At 44.3% G+C, this 19,576-nt stretch overlaps 1 protein-coding gene across 2 annotated transcripts in view; it reads right to left on the bottom strand.

The window, feature by feature from the left end:
• zmynd12 (zinc finger, MYND-type containing 12) overlaps positions 1–19,576 on the bottom strand; it is a 37,476-nt gene that overhangs the window by 4,906 nt on the left and 12,994 nt on the right. Inside the window, exons 4-8 of one of the 2 annotated variants that reach the window (XM_068017409.1) lie at positions 18,904–19,073; positions 13,505–13,627; positions 10,200–10,326; positions 4,017–4,162; positions 925–1,064 (exon numbers count right to left, since the gene is read on the bottom strand). In XM_068017409.1, the coding sequence (XP_067873510.1) occupies positions 945–1,064; positions 4,017–4,162; positions 10,200–10,326; positions 13,505–13,627; positions 18,904–19,073 (686 nt within the window). In that variant the 3' untranslated portion in view covers positions 925–944. The remainder of the gene's footprint in view (positions 1–924; positions 1,065–4,016; positions 4,163–10,199; positions 10,327–13,504; positions 13,628–18,903; positions 19,074–19,576) is intronic. The other variant, XM_068017408.1, reaches the window with a different exon arrangement.

The raw sequence follows: 19,576 nt of genomic DNA, 5'->3' as shown, positions 1-19,576 counted from the left end.
AAGGAACAGATCCAACACAACTCATTATTGCCATTTGAAACATCGAGCTCAGTAGTTAATGCGAGTGCGTCATTTTTAAAGTTCCCTTTAAGCGTTTTCACTTAAATAATATATTTAAATAAGCTATTCAGCTATGTGGCCTTGTCCAATCTACACCACCTCCTTTGTTATCTCTTGCCCCACCTCCACATCACTTGCTTATAACCTGTGACATTTTTAATATTTGTCAGGTCCGAAGAAGGATCACTGACCCGAAACGTTAACTCTGCTGCTCTTTCCACAGATGCTGCCAGACCTGCTGAGTGGTTCCAGCATTTCTTGTTTTTATTTCAGATTTCCAGCATCTGCAGTATTTTGCCTTCATATTTAAATAGGGCTGCGTTTGCTGACAATGCTACCACTAGGTGGTGCTGCAGTGGCACATGCGCAAATGCAGCATATGCCACTAAAACGTCACAGTCTGTGACTTCAGGCAGCTGCCAGAACTAAAGACGGCACTCCTCAAATAATCACACGAAGGCAACCTGACCTAAATACATGGCAGCACACAATGGCGGGAGGGAGAAAGCAAGTGAGCAGGCTGGTGGTGGGAGGCCACAAGGGCGAGGGGGGGGCGGAGAGCGGAGTGACCTGGGGTGGGGGAGAGGAGCGGCCGAAAGAGCGGAGCAGCCGGAGAGAGCAGCGGGGGGGGAGTGGAGCAGCCGGAGAGAGCAGCAATGGGGGGGGAGCGGACCTTGACGCATGGGTGAATACATTAGCGTTGCATTGCTATACGCGTAAAGTGCATGCGCAGAGGCTGACCAGGCACGTTGCCTGAAGATGCACACATCACGCGATGATATCAGCGCATGCGCTAACCAGTTCTGGCAAGTTGGAACGCAGCGCATATGCAGAGAGCAGGAGCCCATCTGCGCAAGTGCACACCTTGGCGCAGCCTGATGACTTCAGTGGCCGGCTGCGTTGTCAGGAATCACTTTGTTTAAATAATTAGGTTCTGTTGTCTCCAGGCTCCCCTGACTAGTAGCGAAAAAACCGCAGCTCCTGTAAATCTGAAACAAAAAGTGCTGGAAAGTGCCAGTAGATTAAACAGCATCTGTGGAGATCGCACGTCTGCTTCAGCCCTCCTATGACCGGTCGGCACCACGAGCACTGGAGCGCATTTTCCACATGGGTGGAGCATTATTATTTAAGTTTTCTTTTTTATGATTTGATTTCTATTAGTAGTGTCCCTCTAAAAGGGGGGCACTGGTTTGATGACACTGGGACCAGTGTCATCTTACAGATTCTAAAGAAAAGGATTCTATGAAGAGAACAGGGGAATGAACACCTTGGGTGCGCTGCGCACCTGAAACATTAACTTGTCTGTTCGCTCCACAGATGGTCCCCTCCTCGACCCTCTGACTCTTGTTGGAGTACAGTTCCATGGGCACCATCAGTTCCCTGATAAATAAAGGGGCTATTCTTGGTGGCGCAGTGGTTAGCACCGCAGCCTCACAGCTCCAGGGACCCGGGTTCGTTTCCGGGTACTGCCTGTGTGGAGTTTGCAAGTTCTCCCTGTGTCTGCGTGGGTTTTCTCCGGGTGCTCCGGTTTCCTCCCACAAGCCAAAAGACTTGCAGGTTGATAGGTAAATTGGCCATTATAAATTGTCACTAGTATAGGTAGGTGGTAGGGAAATATAGGGACAGGTGGGGATGTTTGGTAGGAATATGGGATTAGTGTAGGATTAGTATAAATGGGTGGTTGATGTTCGGCACAGACTCGGTGGGCCGAAGGGCCTGTTTCAGTGCTGTATCTCTAATCTAATCTAATGGTGTGTGAATTTAGCAGAGAATGACCATAAGCTAGTTCATTTCGTTCAAGCCTAATCTTGGGACACAATTCCAACAGTTTCGGAGTGAAGGATGGAGTGAAACAGGATTGTGTCCTAGCCCCCACTCTGGCATCTTCTCCATGCTCCTGACCTTCGTCTTCCCTGCAGATAAGGAAGAAGCCTACTTAAACACTAAGTCAGACGGCAAGCTCTACAATCTAGCAAGGCTGAAAGCAAATACAAAAACACATCACGTCCTGATCAGAGAACTCCTCTACACTGATGATGCTGTGTTTGTAGTTGAGTTTCCATGTGAACAACTAAGACTCATGGACTGTCTCTCCCATGCCTGTAACTTGTTCTTCTTGACTATACGTGTCAAGAAAACCGTGGTCATGGGTCAAAGTGTTGCATCTCTGCCCCTGATCATACTAAATAACACCTCATTGGAAGTGGTTAGCAAATTCTGCTACCTTGGGTCCAGGGTGACAGACAATGTGTCCCTTGATGCAGAGCTCCATACGCGCATAGGGAAAGCAGCTACCACCTTTGGCCGACTTGAGAAACACGCATGGAACAACACCGAGCTGACCCTTAGGACTAAGCTCAGGGTTTGTAAGGCCTGTGTTCTCAGCACCTTGCTGTATGGCTGTGAAACATGGGTGACTTATAGCTACCAGGAAAAGAAGCTCAATAATTTCCATCTTCACTGTCTGCAGCGTGATATGGGTTCATCCTGGCAGGTCAAAATCACAAATGTGGCAGTCCTCTGAAAGGCAGAGCTGCCAAGAGTGTTGGCACTAAACAAACAGAGGCGGCTTCGGTGGATCGGAAACGACCGCAGGATGGAAGACGGTCGCATACCCAGGGACCTTCTGTATGGTGAGGTAGCTGGGGCCAGATGACCAGTGGCACACCCAAAGCTCCGCTTCAAGGATGCTTGCAAGCATGACATGAAGGCCCTAACTGTTGACTATGTGGGAGTCACTAGTTGGCGAAAGAGGGAAATGACGCCACATCCTGTGGACTGGTGTGCACTACCACAACGACCAGTTGCTACAGCAGCTTGGCAACAGGTGCCAACATCAAAAACCACAATTCACAGTATCACTTGGCAGCTTCACGTGCGGCACTTGTGGCAGAAGCGGCCTCTCAAGGATTGGCATTCACAGCCATCAACAAAGGTGCACCAAGAGAAGACACCCCACCTAAATGGATTGTTTGCGTGTCCACCATCTTTTGTAGATGGAAGGATGCCAACCACCAACCAATCTTGGCCACATGGGCGTACTTTCCAACAGAATCCCTGGCTAGTGGGAACCCTAACTTCACTCTCATTGAAAACCAGTTACATGGTCTAGCTGCTGCAGAGGGTGAGATCAACTAATGCAGACCAGGAATCCAACCTTTGACCATCTGGTTGATTTGGTCCAGTAACACACCGAATAGTGTTTTTAACCACTCAGCCAGGAGGGGAGGAAAACTTTGATTTTCTTTTAAACTGCAGACTGAATGGGAGTTGTGCTGCACAGTACAATCTGTACCAGGCAATAGAGGGATGTACTGGGCCTAGAAGGTGAACTAGAAGTGTTAAAGGGCATTTTTTTCCTGCCCTGTGTTTTTGATGGCTTGTGAGAATAGTAGTGTAATTGGAAGCATTCTTCCCTAAATTAAAAAAAATTGCCTCCTTTCCCAAAGATGCAAACACATCTGCATACAAATCCAGTGGTTCTGGCAGCACAGCAGCTCTTGGCCCATGTGGCCAATTCTCCTCATGAACCCAAATACCAAATATCACTTTCAATATGTGCAACTCCCAGTTGGAACATGGACAACAATCAGATGGGCAGTGGGCACCTTAATCTTTCTGCCCCCAGTCCAGGGGTCACGAGGCCAACTGCTGGTGCTCTACCTGCTGAAATTTGCTAAATTAGCACAGAATCTGGGATTTTCCTGACCAGGTAATGCCCAACTACCTATGTGGTACTATCATAACATTTTATCTCCTCATTTGTGGCCTTTTTGAGGTTTTGTTGCTTAGCAATTTGACAAAAGCTGGACCTAATCCTTAGCAATTTGACAAAACAGATTCACTCAGAAATTCATGGTTAGATACTTAGTCAATGATCAAGTTTATTCTGGAGACCATCTAATCATCGGCATATATTATGGTTACATCTCCTGAAAAGGTAATGTGAAGCCTACCTTTTTAAAATCCAAGAACAGGTAATAAAGCATAGCCAGGGTCTGAGCAATATTTCCAATTTTGCCATGTTTTGGAAGGTACTCCTGGTTCCGCAGGTCAAAAATTGCATGCAGGACTTGAACTGCTTCTGCTTCCTGGGCTTCATCTTCAGGAGACACAAAGAGGTATTTAAAAACAGAATCTCATACACGTAATGTACAGGTGAACATGTGTAACCATTACCCAACAGGAGATGGTAACTTCACAAGAAGACTGGAGAAAAAAGAAAGGAAAGTAGTAGAAACAACTTGCACACCTCCCAGCAGCTGACTTAAAGACTGCATTAGCAACGGTCTGGGAGGATATCTCTCACATTTATCACTCAGCTATAGGAAGCTATGTGCTGCAGGCAACCTAAAAGGAGAGAAATAAATTGTAGAAAGAATATATTTTTCATAATTGCTCAACTACTGTGTCTTGTGACAGCTTGAAAGAATATTCAACAATGAAAGGTTTAATTTTCATTACCTGTGCATTGGGGATTTTGTTGTCATTGTTTTAAGCTGCCTCATCAATTGTTGAAGCTGATGCTGCTCTTTTATGGCCTTGTGTCTTTAATGTAATGGCTGTGCTGCAGAGTGAATCAAAGTGATGTATCTGTGTCTGGAATACAGGAATAGGCCATTCAGCCCCTTGAGCTCAATCTATCATCCAATTAGATCATGGCTAGTATGATGCAGTGCGTTGGGTATCACTGGGACTCTCTTGCACTCATTTAAATAGCAGGCTCTAACCATATACCTCAGATTGAAACATGTCTTCTACTCCACTTTCCTCTAGCCCTCCTTATCTCCAGATATAGTGACTGCCAAGAGAGGAAATTGCTGCAGTTGTAGTGACTATAAGGGTCATTGCCTTATCTAAAAAAATGACTGATAACATAATAGAGCCTCCCTCAAATGGCTCGGAACGCATATTGTCCATCCGACTGTTCACCGCCTCTGGTCTAGTACACCTACTCAGCATCTATGCTCCAACACTCTGCTCCCCACCTGAAGCTAAAGACCAGTTCTACAAGGAACTCCATGGTATCATTAGTAGCATCCCCAACACCGAACACCTGTTCCTGCTGGGGGACTTTAATGCCAGGGTTGGGGCCGACCATGACTCATGGCCCTCCTGCCTTGGGTGCTATGGCATTGGAAGGATCAATGAGAATGGACAGAGACTGCTTGAGTTGTGTATCTATCATAACCTCTGCATCACCAACTCATTCTTTCACATTAAACCCTTTCACCAGGTTTCTTGGAGGCACCCAAGATCACGTCGTTGGCACCAGCTGGACCTCATCGTCACAAGGCGAACCTCTTTAAACAGCGTTCAAATCACATGCAGCTTCCACAGTGCGGACTGCGACACCAACCACTCCCTGGTGTGCAGCAAGGTTAGACTCAAACCAAAGAAGCTGCATCACTCCAAGCAGAAGGGCCGCCCCAACACTAGCATCAACACTAGCAGAATTTCTCATCCACAGCTGTTACGTAAGTTTCTAAATTCACTTGAAAAAACCCTTCAAAACACTCCCACAGGGGATGCAGAGACGAAGTGGGCCCACATCAGAGGCGCCATCTATGACTCAGCTTTGACCACCTATGGCAAACATGTGAAGCGGAATGCAGACTGGTTTCAATCTCACATTGAAGAGCTGGAACCTGTCATAGCTGCTAAGCACATTGCACTGCTGAACTACAAGAAAGCCCCCAGCGAGTTAACATCCGTAGCACTTAAAGCAGCCAGAAGCGCTGCACAAAGAACAGCCAGGCGCGGCGCAAATGACTACTGGCAACACCTATGCAGTCATATTCAGCTGGCCTCTGACACAGGAAACATCAGAGGAATATGATGGCATTAAGAGAGCTTTTGGGCCAACCATCAAGAAGATTGCCCCCCTCAAATCTAAATCAGGGGACACAATCACTGACCAATGCAGGCAAATGGACCGCTGGGTGGAACACTACCGAGAACTGTACTCCAGGGAAAATGTTGTCACTGAGACCGCCCTCAATGCAGCCCAGTCTCTGCCAGTCATGGATGAGCTGGACGTACAGCCAACAAAATTGGAACTCAGTGATGCCATTGATTCTCTAGCCAGTGGAAAAGCCCCTGGGAAGGACGGCATTACCCCTGAAATCATCAAGAGTGCCAAGCCTGCTATACTTTCAGCACTGTACGAACTGCTTTGCCTGTGCTGGGACGAGGGAGCAGTACCACAGGACATGAGTGATGCCAATATCATCACCCTCTATAAGAACAAGGGTGACCGCGGTGACAGCAACAACTACCGTGGAATCTCCCTGCTCAGCATAGTGGGGAAAGTCTTCGCTCGAGTCGCTTTAAACAGGCTCCAGAAGCTGGCTGAGCGTGTCTACCCTGAGGCACAGTGTGGCTTTCGAGCAGAGAGATCCACCATTGACATGCTATTCTCCCTTCGCCAGCTACAGGAGAAATGCCGTGAACAACAGATGCCCCTCCACGTTGCTTTCATTGATCTCACCAAAGCCTTTGACCTCGTCAGCAGACGTGGTCTCTTCAGACTACGAGGAAAGATTGGATGCCCACCAAAGCTACTAAGTATCATCACCTCATTCCATGACAATATGAAAGGCACAATTCAGCATAGCGGCGCCTCATCAGACCCCTTTCCTATCCTGAGTGGCGTGAAACAGGGCTGTGTTCTCACACCTACACTGTTTGGGATCTTCTTCTCCCTGCTGCTTTCACATGCGTTCAAGTCTTCAGAAGAAGGAATTTTCCTCCACACAAGATCAGGTGGCAGGTTGTTCAACCTTGCCCGTCTAAGAGCGAAGACCAAAGTATGGAAAGTCCTCATCAGGGAACTCCTCTTTGCTGATGATGCTGCATTAACATCTCACAATGACGAGTGTCTGCAGAGACTCATCGACAGGATTGCGGCTGCCTGCACCGAATTTGGCCTAACCATCAGCCTCAAGAAAACGAACATCATGGGACAGGACATCAGAAATGCCCCATCCATAAATATCGACGACCATGCTCTGGAAGTGGTTTAAGAGTTCACCTACCTAGGCTCAACTATCACCAGTAACCTGGCTCTCGATGCAGAATTCAAGAAGCGCATGGGAAAGGCTTCCTCTGCTATGTCCAGACTGGCCAAGAGAGTGTGGGAAAATGGCACACTGACACAGAACACAAAAGTCCAATTGTATCAAGCCTGTGTCCTCAGTACCTTGCTCTACGGCAGCGAGGCCCGGACAACGTACGTCAGCCAAGAGCGACGTCTCAATTCATTCCATTTTCGCTGCCTCCGGAGAATCCTTGGCATCAGGTGGCAGGACTGTATCTCCAACACAGAAGTCCTCGAGGTGGCCAACATCCCCAGCATATACACCCTACTAAGCCAGCGGCGCCTGAGATGGCTTGGCCATGTGAGCTGGATGGAAGATGGCAGGATCCCCAAGGACACATTGCACAGCGAGCTCGTCACTGGTATCAGACCCACCGGCTGTCCTTGTCTCTGCTTTAAAGACGTCTGCAAATGCGACATGAAGTCCTGTGACATTGATCACAAGTCGTGGGAGTCAGTTCCCAGCGATCGCCAGAGCTGGCGGTCAACCATAAAGGCGGGGCTAAAGCGTGGCGAATCGAAGAGACTTAGCAGTTGGCAGGAGAAAAGACAGAAGCGTAAGGAGAGAGCCAACTGTGTAACAGCCCCGACAACCAATTTTATCTGCAGCACCTGTGGAAGAGTCTGTCACTCTAGTATTGGCCTTTATAACCACTCCAGGCGCTGCTTCACAAACCACTGACCACCTCCAGGCGCTTACCCATTGTCTCTCGAGACAAGGAGGCCAAAGATTAAAAAAGACTATGAATGAGAGATATTAAAGCAAGGTTAAGTCCTCCTGATAGCTTACTTGGTAAAGGGAATTTATAGCTGAACCATATGGATCAGAAGGTTCCAGGTTTGATTTTTGGTTTGTGCAGTTGGAATACTTACAATTAGTTTTCAGTCCCCAATGATCTGCCAGGATTGGTGATCTCATTGAAGCATACAAAATTCTTACAGGGTTAGATGCAGGAAGGACGTTTCTCCTGGCTGTGGGGTCTGGAACCAGGGGACATAGTCTCAGAATAAGAGGTAGTCCATTCAGGACTGAGATGAGGAATTTCTTCACAGAGGGTGGTGAATCTTTGGAATTCTCTACCCCAGAGGGCTGTGGTGGCTCAGTTATTGAGTATATTCAAGACAGAGATAGACAGATTTCTAGATACTAAAAATATCGAGGGATTATGGGGATAGCGCAGTAAAATGGCATTGAGGTAGATGATCAGCCATGATCTAGTTGAATGGCAGAGCAGGCCTGAGGGGCCGAATGGCCTACTCCTGCTCCTGTTTCCGATGTTTCTATGATTCCCCTCCCTGGTTGTTATGCAGTGACTCATGCTGGCATGTTGGCTGAGAACTAGTAGACATGAAACGGGGCAATAGCATTTTGGGTTTAATAAAGGGGCGTGGAGTACAAGAGAAAAGAGGTAATTAAAGAATTGCACAAAACAATGGTTAAGTTAGATTTCCAGTACTTTGTGCGGTTTTGGATGCTCCATTTTCAATCCAAAGAGAGAGCACAGCACATATTCACTAGTATACCAGGGATGAGAAACTATCGTAATGACAGACACAATACTGAAACTATTTTCACTCAAGCAGAGAAGATCAAGAGTTTTATTTTAAGTCTCTTAATATTTATGAAGGGATTTGATAGGATGAACAGGGGAAGGCTATTTCCTCTAGTTGGTGAGTGAGTGGTGAGGAATATCAATTTAAAATAATCACTGAGAGTCAGGGAAGAGGTTAGGATGTGTCTTTATGCAGAGTTATTAAAGCATGGAATGCTCTGCCACTGAGAGAAGTTGAGAAAAGAATAAATAACATTTGAAATAGTGAAATTAAGTTTTGGATTACTCTCGCAAAGAACTGACTGGCTTTCTGTGCTGCCAACTTCTGTCCATATTTTGAGAGGATCAGGTATGGTTGCGATGACCTACGATGTTAAATAATCTATAAATTCACTGTCTGGGTTCACCACCAAAATTACCATTCTGCATGTAAATACTGGAGGATTGTTAACCCCAGAGGAACTGTATCACAGTAAGAATTGGTGACCAGAGGTAGAGAGAAGAAAATTGGAACCAAATAAAGTTTGTTTTGTTGGAAGTAGTATAATCTTTTCCTTCACTTACATGCATGCTTGTGGACCCAATAGACAGAGAGATGTCTGATTTTTTTGTCAATACACCAATTCTAACCTAACACATGCAGTACTTATGAGGGTGACATCAATTATCCTCACAAGCAACAAACTCATCTGGCCTGTGAACTCCATCCTCTGACTGTTCATAATGGTCTCATCAAAAATACTTAAAAGTTCTGGAAGTACACTGATGTGTGGTACCTTTATATAGTTAATTGTGTAGGGTAAGCATGATCTTAGTTATCCATTGAATGTATGGTTAGTACGCAAGTATGTTTGGCTGGTATGTAAGCAGGTTAGTGGTTATGCAGGATGCTTTCCTCATCCCGTGCATGCTCATGAACAATATTATCTGTTTATTATTCTCTGGATATTTCACACGTATGATTGGCCAAAACTGGCCTTCAGAATCCTCACTTCCTTGTCTTTTTAGATTTTTTATTACACTTGAAGCCTTTTTCTATTCACACTCCAAACCCCTCCACCAGATATTTGTGTGCCTGTCCAATAATTAACATTTCACTCTCAGGCTATCCTACACTTTGTAGTCTGATATCTCTGTGTCCAGAATATAATATAATCCAATTTAACTCTTGCTGCTTTTACCCTACAAATCTGCTGCTGACTACTCTACCTACCTTACTGGTCATTACAGTTTCTTGGCTATACTAAAACGTTTTGCAGTCACTCTGTTCATTCCTTGAACTGGCTAGTCAGTAATTATTCTGAATTGCTGATTTTAGGCAGAGAGAATTTGAAAGGAATTTTAAAGTACTCTAAAATCCAACCTCCTTTGTTGTTGGGATTGCCCCTATCTGGCATATGGCTGGTTTTACTTCCTGCCAATATCACAGTTGTGTGTGTAAATACCGTACTTTAAGGAAACAGTTAATCACGTGATAAGGCACAGACCGAAAACATCCTCCAAATCCATGACAGTGGTGCCGGGTTCTGGTGAACTGACGCCTGCTTTCCACAGTGTTTTTTGTATCTCCATCTCAACCAGCTCACCCAGGAAAGTGTTCCAGATGTTGGTTACCTGTATCGAAAATATGAATCATAATGCTGTTTAAATGCAACAGGACATGTAACTACCTTTATTTATTTAAAACCCTTTTTAGTTCGCTAAACAATAAATTTATAAGCCTAATTTGTGTGCACATCTCGTTATATTACAATACAGACGCTTCTTAACGAGGAACTATAAGATAGTAAGCCTAACATCATTAGGCAAAATGCTAGAATCTATTATTAGGGATGTGGTAACAGGGCTGTTAAAAAATCAAAAAATGATTAAGCAGAGTCAACAGAGATCTATGAAAGGAAATTTGTGTTTGATAAATCTGTTGAGTTTTTTGAGGATGTAACTAGTAGGATGAATAACAGGGAACCAGTGGCTGTAATGTATTTGGATTTTCAAAAAACATTCGACAAGGTGCCACTCAAGGTTATTACACAAAATTAGGACTCTTTAGCTTGTGAGTAATGTATTAGCATGGATCGAGGATTGTCTAATGGACAGAAAACAGCGAATAGGAATAAACTGAAATTTTCATGTTGGCAGGCTGTAACCAGTGGGGCACTGCAAGGATCAGTACTTAGGCCTCAACTATTTACAAATATGTTAATAACTTAGATGAGGGGACTGAGTGTAACTTATCCTAAATCAAAATACTGTGGATGCTGGAAGTCTGAAATGAAAACAGAATTCTAGAAATGCTCAGCAGGTCTGGCAGCACCTGGAGAGAGAAGGAGAGTTAACATTTCAGGTCGCTGACCTTTTCAGCAGGTCCAATTTACGCAGCCTGTTATCATGGGACAACCTCTCATCCCAGGAACCAATCTAGTGAACCTACCCTGTACTGCTTCCAGGGCAAGTATATCCTTTCTACGAGGAGAGATTGAGTAGACTTGGCCTATATTCCCTGGAGTTTAGAAGAATGAGAGGTGATATAATTTAAACATATAAAATTCTTAAGGGCTTGAAGGGTAGATGCTGATAGAATGTTTCCCCTGGCTGGAGAATCTAGAACACAGAGATAACCGTCTCTGAATAAGGGGTCGGCCATTTGGGACTGATAGGAGGAGAAGGTTCTTCACTCAAAGGGTTGAGAATCTTTGAAATTCTCTACCCCAGGGAGCTGTGGCTGTTCAGTTGTTGAGTATATTCAAGACAGAGGTTAGTAGATTTTTTGGGTACTAAGGAAAGTAAGGGATATGAGGGGAGTGCAGGACGATGGAGTTGAAGTAGATCAGCCATGATCATTGCTGCTGTACAGAATCCTCATGGTGCCAAATCCATTGCCATAAACTCCTATTGGCTAGAATCCCAATTGATCCTTCACACAAAATTTCTGATCCAACCACAAAATGTCACCAATTACACTCTTGTAATTTATGCGCTAATCACATTCTGGGATGTTGCTTTCCCATTTCAGACATCTAGTGTGAGTGACAGGCACTCACCAATCACATTTCGCATGGTTAGATAGGGCTTTTTTTTTGAATCAAGTAGTCTCAGGTTAGATACAGAACAAATAAAACTCCTCTACTCAGCCTCCACCCCAATCTTCGGGATAGTACACGTACTGCATGAGTGTCTTGCTCTCCATCAGAAAACATAAATTCTCTGAATTCAAGAATAAAAAACTGTTAGTAAAGTTTAAATATTGAATATGGCCCAAGAATTAAATTAATGGTTCCCAGCCACATCGTGGGATTGATTCACTACCTGTCATTTCACCTGGAATCATATGAAGTGCTACAACTGGCATTAATGCACCCAGGCTGAGGGGACATGGGAAATCATCCAGAGTCCCTGTTCCTTCCTGATCACTATTAGAAACCACTGTTGGAAAATGTATGTGAATATCAGGTGGGGCAGGATTACCTTTGGCTGTGACAACCCTCTATGGCTAAATAGTTGCAAATACTCACTGTCAAGGTTCCTGGGAATCATAGAAATTTGCAGCACAGAAGGAGGCCATTCGGCCCATTATGGCTGCACCAGCCAACAAGTAGCCATCCGGCCTAATCCCACTTTCCAGCTCTTGGTCTGTAACCTTCTAGGTTACGGCATTTCAAGTGTATATCCAAGCACTTTTAAAATGTTCTGCCTCTACCACCCTTTTAGGCAGTGAATTCCAAATACCTACCACCCTCTTGGTGAAAGAAATTCTCCTCGAATCCCCTCTAAGCCTCCTCCTCTTACCCTAAATCTATGCCCCTGCTTATGGACCCTTCAGCCAAGGGGAATAGGTCTTTCCTATCCACTCTATCCAGACCCCTCATAATTTTATACACTTCAATTAGCTCTCCCCTCAGTCTCCTCTGTTCCAAAGAAAACAACCTTAGCCTATCCAATCTTTCCTCATAATTAACACTCTCTAGTCCAGGCAACATCCTGGTAAATCTCCTCTGTACCCTGAATCTAGTGCAATCACATCTTTCTTATAGTGGGGTGACCAGAACTGCACGCATACTCCAGCTGTGGCCTAACTAGTGTTTTATAACCTCCCTGCTCTGATATTCTATCTCTTGGCTCCCGCACACCTTCTTGACCACCTTACTTACCTGTCCAGCTACCTTCAGGATCTGTGGACATGCACTCCAAGGTCCCTCTGTTCCTCTACACCTTTCAGCATCCTACCATTTATTGTGTATTCCCTTGCCTTGTTAGCCTTACCCAAATGCATTACCTCACATTTCTCTGGGTTGAACTCCATTTACCACTGTTTCGCCCACCTGACTAATCTATTAATATCTTCCTGCAGTCTACAGCTTTTTTCTTATCAATAACTGAGCCAATTTTTGTATCGTCTGCAAGCTTCTTCATCATACACCCTACATTTACTTCCAAATTGTTGATATATACCACAAAAAGTGAAGGAACTAGTACTGAGCCCTGCAGAACCCCATGGGAAACAGCCTTCCCGTCACAAAAACACCCATCAATTGTTACCCTTTGCTTCCTCCCTCTGAGCCAATTTTGGATCCAACTTGCCATTTTGCTTTGGAACCCACAGGCTTTTACTTTAGTGATCAGTCTGCCATGTGGAAAAATGACAAGTTTGACAAAGTACCAGTGAGAGACTAGTGCCCCCATCAAACTGTGCTCTAGCTTGAGACAACACCTTCAAGCAAAGAGGAAAGAAAATTGCCAGTTGTTTAGTCCTAAAAATGTTGATCATGCTGGATTGTATGATACTGATGCTTACCTCCGAATACAGCGAGTCTGCTATGTCCATCTTTTCCATTCTGTAAAACACGTTGGCCATGTGGAAGTACCCACCTGCTGTGTGAATATCGGATGCACTAAACACCTGAGTGGCATGGTAAATCTGTCGAGAGTAAATTTCTGCACTTAGTTTCTTTCAAATGGGAAATGAAGCAGCTTTTATAATGTGGGGTTCATCCATCATTGTGTGTTTTATTTTAAATGAATCGTAAAGGTACCTTAATATTACATGGTTATAAATGGAAATGTACTTCAGGTCTGATGACTGGGTTGAAATCGTAGTGGACAAGCAGAATGATTTGCAGTAGTGATGCATTTCCAGATCTTTTGTTTGAAAAATCATTCAGCCTGTGTCAGTCAAAGGAAGTGTGTGGATTATTTGATGCATATGGCAGCATCATGCACTAAAGCCTAATCCTACCCATCTGAGTGCTGTTAGGGACAGGTGGTAAGGGTTGTGGGTGATTCCCACTGTTCACCTCCCAACTGACCGCAATCGTGTTTTGTTTAAAATGATGAGTTAGTCAGAGTGTGACAGGTTTTCTTGTAGGTTTAAAGCAGAAGATTAACTATTTATTGAACAATATTCATTCCCTGAAATGCTGGCAACACCTCTTACTCTTACATGCACTCTCAAGAGAAGATAGATAGAAGGTAAAGGGCAAGAATTCAAGGTGTGCTAGGTGTTCGTGGTTTATGGTAAAAGGTTATTCCTTCATGGGATGTGGGCGTCACTGGCAAGGCCAACATTTGTTGTCCATTCCTAATTGCCCTTCAGAAGGTGGTGGTGAGCTGTCTTCTTGAACTGATGCAGTCCATCTGCTGTCGGTACACCCAGAGTGCTGTTAGGGAGGAAGTTCCAGGATTTTGATCCAGCAACAGTGAAGGAACGGCAATATATTTCCAAGTCAGGATGGTGTGTGGCTTGGAGGGGAACTTGCAGGTGGTGGTGTTCTAATACATCTGCTGTCCTTATCCTAGGTTGAAGAGGATATGGGTTTGGAAGGTGCTGTTGAAGGAGGCATGGTGAGTTGCTGCAAGTGCATCTTGTATTATGGTAAACTGCTGCCACTATGCGTTGGTGGTGGACGGAGTGAATGTTGAAGGTGGTGGATGGATTGTCGATCAAGCTGGTTGCTTTGTCCTGGATGGTGTTGAGCTTCATGAGTGTTGTTGGAGCTGCAAGTGGCGAGTATTCCATCACACTCTTGATTTATGCCTTGTAGAGGGTGGACAGGCTTTGGGGAGTCAGGAGGTGAATTACTCAGTGCAGAATTCCCAGTCTTTGAGCTGCTCTTGTCGCCACAGTATTTATGTGGCTGGTCCAGTTCAGTTTCTGGTCAATGGTAACCCCCAGGATGCTGATGGTGGGGGATTCAGCGATGGTAATGCCATTAACTGTCAAGGGGAGATGGTTAGATTCTTTCTTATTGGAGATTGTCATTGTCTGACACTTGTGTGGCATGAATGTTACTTGCCACTTATCAGCCGAAGCCTCAAAGTTATCCAGGTCTTGCTGCATACGGACATGGACTGCTTCAGTATCTGAAGAGTTGTGAATGGTACTTAACCTCATACAATCATCAGTGAACACCCCACTTCTGACTGTATGATGGAGGGAAGGTCATTGAAGCAGCTGAAGGTTGTTGGGCCTAGGACACTACCCTGAGGAACTCCAGCTGCAATGACCTGGGGCTGATATGATTGACCTCCAACAACCACAACCATCTTCTCCTGTGCTAGGTATGACTCCAACCAGTGAGGAGTTTTTCCCCTTGATTCCCATTGACCAGTTTGGCTAGGGCCTCTTGATGCCATACTCAGTTAAATGCTGCCTTGATATCCAGGGCAATCACTCTCACCTCGCCTCTTGAGTTCAGCTCTTTTATCCATGTTTGGACCAAGACTGTAATGAGGTCATGAGTTAAGTGCCCTTGCGGAACTCAAACTGAGCATCAGTGAGCAGGTTATTGCTATCGCAGTGGCGTTTGATTGCACTGTCAATGACACCTTCCATCACTTTGCTGATAATCGAGAGTAGACTGATGGGGCGGTAAATGGCTGGATTGGATTTGTCCTGCCTTTTGTGGACAGGACATACTTGGGCTATTTTCCACATTGTCAGATAGGTGCCAGTGTTGTAGCTGTACTGGAACAGCTTGGCTAGGGGCACGGCTAGTTCTGCAGCACAAGTCTTCAGTACTGCAGCTAGGATGTTGTCAGGAACCTATAGCCTTTGCAGTACCTGTTGAATCTTCTAAATAGAACAGTCTCTTTTAAAGATGCAGACCTGGGTTGTTCATATTCTTGACTTGTTGAAGTGTTGTAGATTTCTGGTGGTTAAGATTTCAGATTGGAGGTGGTGGGTCACTTTCAGTTCTCTGCTGCAGCAAGTTGAAGTATAGACTTAGCAGCTGGGCTCCTTGTTGCCGGCCTGGGCTTCTTTCCACAGCCATTGGCTGGACAGCCTTTCTGTGATGTTATTGTGATCTCTCTCTCTCTCCCAGAGAACTACCATTTTAGGTCAAGATCTCTCTCATTAGCTTTTGTTAGGAGACTGACATGGAACTGTATTTATTTTCTCCTCGGATTAAAACTGTGTGTGCCTTTAAGACTTTTTTAAAGGCACACTTTTTCACCAAAGAGGCACAGCATGTCAGCAGGAGAGAGAGGGCACATGGTGTACTGTAACAATTTAACTGTGTGTAAAAACTGGCTGAAACCAGTTTTGAGAGACACCAGCAAAGTGTGCTTACTGAAGAAAGGAGCTGTCTATTGCGCTCAGCAGAAATTCTACAAGGAGCTACAAGAAGTGTTAATTGCCTAAGAAGGAAAAAACCCTTTGAAGAGACAATTTGTATTGCTGGAGTAAATATTTTACCAAAAGACTGCGGATATTTAAAAATTCAAGTAGATCTATTGCAGTGCTCATCGTTGAAAGAACTGTGTGACACCTATTGCAGCTGAATGCCTGTCTACTAAGAGACTGTTTCATCAAATCCATGTAGAGACTGTTTCATCAAATCCATGTGGAGACTTCGATGCCATTTGATTATTTTTTCACTAGGATACCTCACCCGTCAGGAACGTAACCTACAAAGACTAACAACCCAGTTATTTATTTATTCTGAAGAAGCAGCTAATTTTTTAAAACATAATTTTTTTAAACTGGTTATCTGTTAGTTTTTGAGTGTATATGTATGAATGGGGAGTTAGGTTAAAATAAGTTATAAGGTCTTTAGACATAGGGTTATCTTCATAGTGCTTGAGATTTAGTTTTAATAAATAGTTAATTTGTTGTTGTCTAAAGATACCAGGTTTGGTCGGTTTTATTCTGGGGGTTACTTGAGTGTTTAATTTGGCTGTTTTCCAGTTGGGTGGGAAAACTGTAATAATATGCTGCGACCTGTGGAGTGATGGGACTGAATTGACAGTGAATTGCTCCCGCCTCAGTTGTAACAATACACATGGCCGTCTCCCCTGTTGTGACCACACAATGGACCAGGATGTGGAATCCATACGTTATTATCTAGATGAGTATAATCCTGTTCAGATGTGGCTACTTCACACCTTTATTTCAGAGGAACTCAATCAATTAGGGAATGTTGCTTGATTGTTTCAGGATGGATGTAATTAACACCTCTTAGCCTGGAATGTATCCTTTGTCCTTAACAGACAGTGAGGCAATGTTCAAATACACAGGCCGGTGTCATTTAACCTTTGGCGACTATTTTCTGCAGTACTGTCCACCTTTGTTATTAAAAAAGTAGTCAATTTTAAAAGAGTCTACCCTGAATAAAGTTTGTATCTTAAAAGTAGGAATATATGTCTTTACTGGGCATGTGTATATTTGTGCATAAAACAGTCTACCTGCACTGCTCTAACTGCACACATTAGATGTGATATATTATGAAGTTGTTGGAATTTATATAAGGCAAGACGACTTGATCTGAATAAATTAATGACAGTACCCAGGTATTAAATAGGGCAACATTGCAGAAACATTACAGCTGCACATTTTGAGGGTGAACTGGCACTATCCTGAAAGCTGGATCCACATTTATAATAGGATCAGAGGACTGGCATGGAGGGGAAAGGAAGACACTGAAGAATAAAGTAAGAAAAGTAGCATGAAGACTGGGAGACACATGAAGAAAGACAGAGATATTGAGATGCATGCCAATGGCCACAGATGAGGGTGAGCCCTGTCACATAAAAAAAGAAATGAAAGACTTGCTTTTCTGTAGCGATTTTAATGACCTCAGGATGTCCCAAAGTGCTTTAGAGTCAATGAAGTACTTGTGAATTGTAGTCACGGTTGTAATGTGGGAAATGCAGCAGCCAATTTGCACACAGTGAGATCCCACAAATAAGAATATGATGATGAATAATTTGTTTTTTATTGATGTTGGTTGAGCTATAAATATTGGTCAGGAATCCAGGACGAACTCCCCTGTTTGTCTTCAGAATAGTGCCCTGGGATCTTTTTGTCCACCTGAGGCAGCAGACAGGGCCCCAGTTTAATGTCTCATCTGAAAGATAACACTTCTAGAGTGTCAACCTAAATTTTGTGCTCAAGTCTCTGGAGTGGGACCTGAACCAACAACCTTCTGACTCAGGAGCGAGAGCGTCTACCACTGAGCCATAGCACCGAGATCAGACAGCACAAAGAAGTGCCAAAGTATGGAATAGAGACGTTTAGTTTAGTTATACAGCACTGAAACAGGCCCTTTGGCCCACCGAGTCTGTGCCGACCATCAACCACCCATTTATACTAATCCCATATTCCTACCACATCCCCACCTGTCCCTATATTTCCCTACCACCTACCTATACTAGGGGCAATTTATAATGGCCAATTTACCTACCAATCTGCAAATCTTTTGACTTGTGGGAGGAAACCGGAGCACCCGGAGGAAACCCACGCAGACACAGGGAGAACTTGCAAACTCCACACAGGCAGTACCAGAATTGAACCTGGGTCGCTGGAGCTGTGAGGCTGCGGTGCTAACCACTGCGCCACTGTGCGTTATCAGGAAGAAAGTGAAAGGTTTGGCTTCAACATTGTCACCAGCTTCATCAATTCTCTCAACCAGTCAAAGATGAAGTTTGTATTACTCCCCCAAGATCAAATACTTGCTGCCACTTTCTTGGCCGAGGAGCTAGAGCGTTATTTCCGGATTCCGGATCCCAGCTAGAGTCAGTACTTTTAGAATGAGGAAAGGAGAAAATTGAGGGTGGGAGAGAAAGTTTTAAAAAATGTAATATGTTCTGTGTGTATATATATTTCAGAATTCAAAAGTCCCTTCTATTCATCATACACAAAAGCTTAGGTTAGGTGAACACACTGCTATTCTCTGTCAACTCTCAGCTACTTACATCTTCAGCGTAGTACCAGAGTGCCTTCTCGTCATCGCATTTGGCTGAGAAGAGGAGGCCCAGGTTTCTGTACAATTTGTATTGGATGGCATTAACGCACTCTGTGGTCCTCATCACTGTCCACTGAGCCTGTGAAAGGTATTCTTCTGCTTCATCTAACCGTCCAAGGCCTGAACAACATTCAGTACACAAAAAGGTTAAATTACTAATTGAACATTACTACAACAAATCTTAAAAATATATAAATACACCTCCTCTAATATCTCAGTCAGTGAAGGTATTAGATGTAGCACTAAGCCATGCAGAGTAGCAGGTCTGAGATTTCTCAGGTCTCAGCACTTCTGATTACCATCTAGTGACCATTGCCAGAAAATATGCATGTTTGGATTTTAGGTGATGCCCCACAGCTAAACAGCCTGCTGACACGACCTATCTTGGCTTATACATGAAGAATAGCCACTAGGGTGAGGTACTGGACGAATGCTAGAACTAGGTGAAAGTGTCTTATTAAGACCTCAGAAATCCCAATACATTTCATTAAGGAGAAGAACGTGGTTGTGGGGGGCCAAGAATGTGCAAGTAACCAAACAAAAGTTTGAACAGTGATCAGACAGTGCTTGGCAATGCATGGTATTGTAACAGATCACAAGAAAATGCATCTCTGCTATTCAAA

Source organism: Heterodontus francisci, chromosome 37, assembly GCF_036365525.1.
Source record: "Heterodontus francisci isolate sHetFra1 chromosome 37, sHetFra1.hap1, whole genome shotgun sequence".
Lineage (NCBI taxonomy): Eukaryota > Metazoa > Chordata > Chondrichthyes > Heterodontiformes > Heterodontidae > Heterodontus > Heterodontus francisci.
The sequence above is the reverse complement of the archived record's forward strand: the minus strand, read 5'-3'. Positions and strand labels throughout refer to the sequence as shown.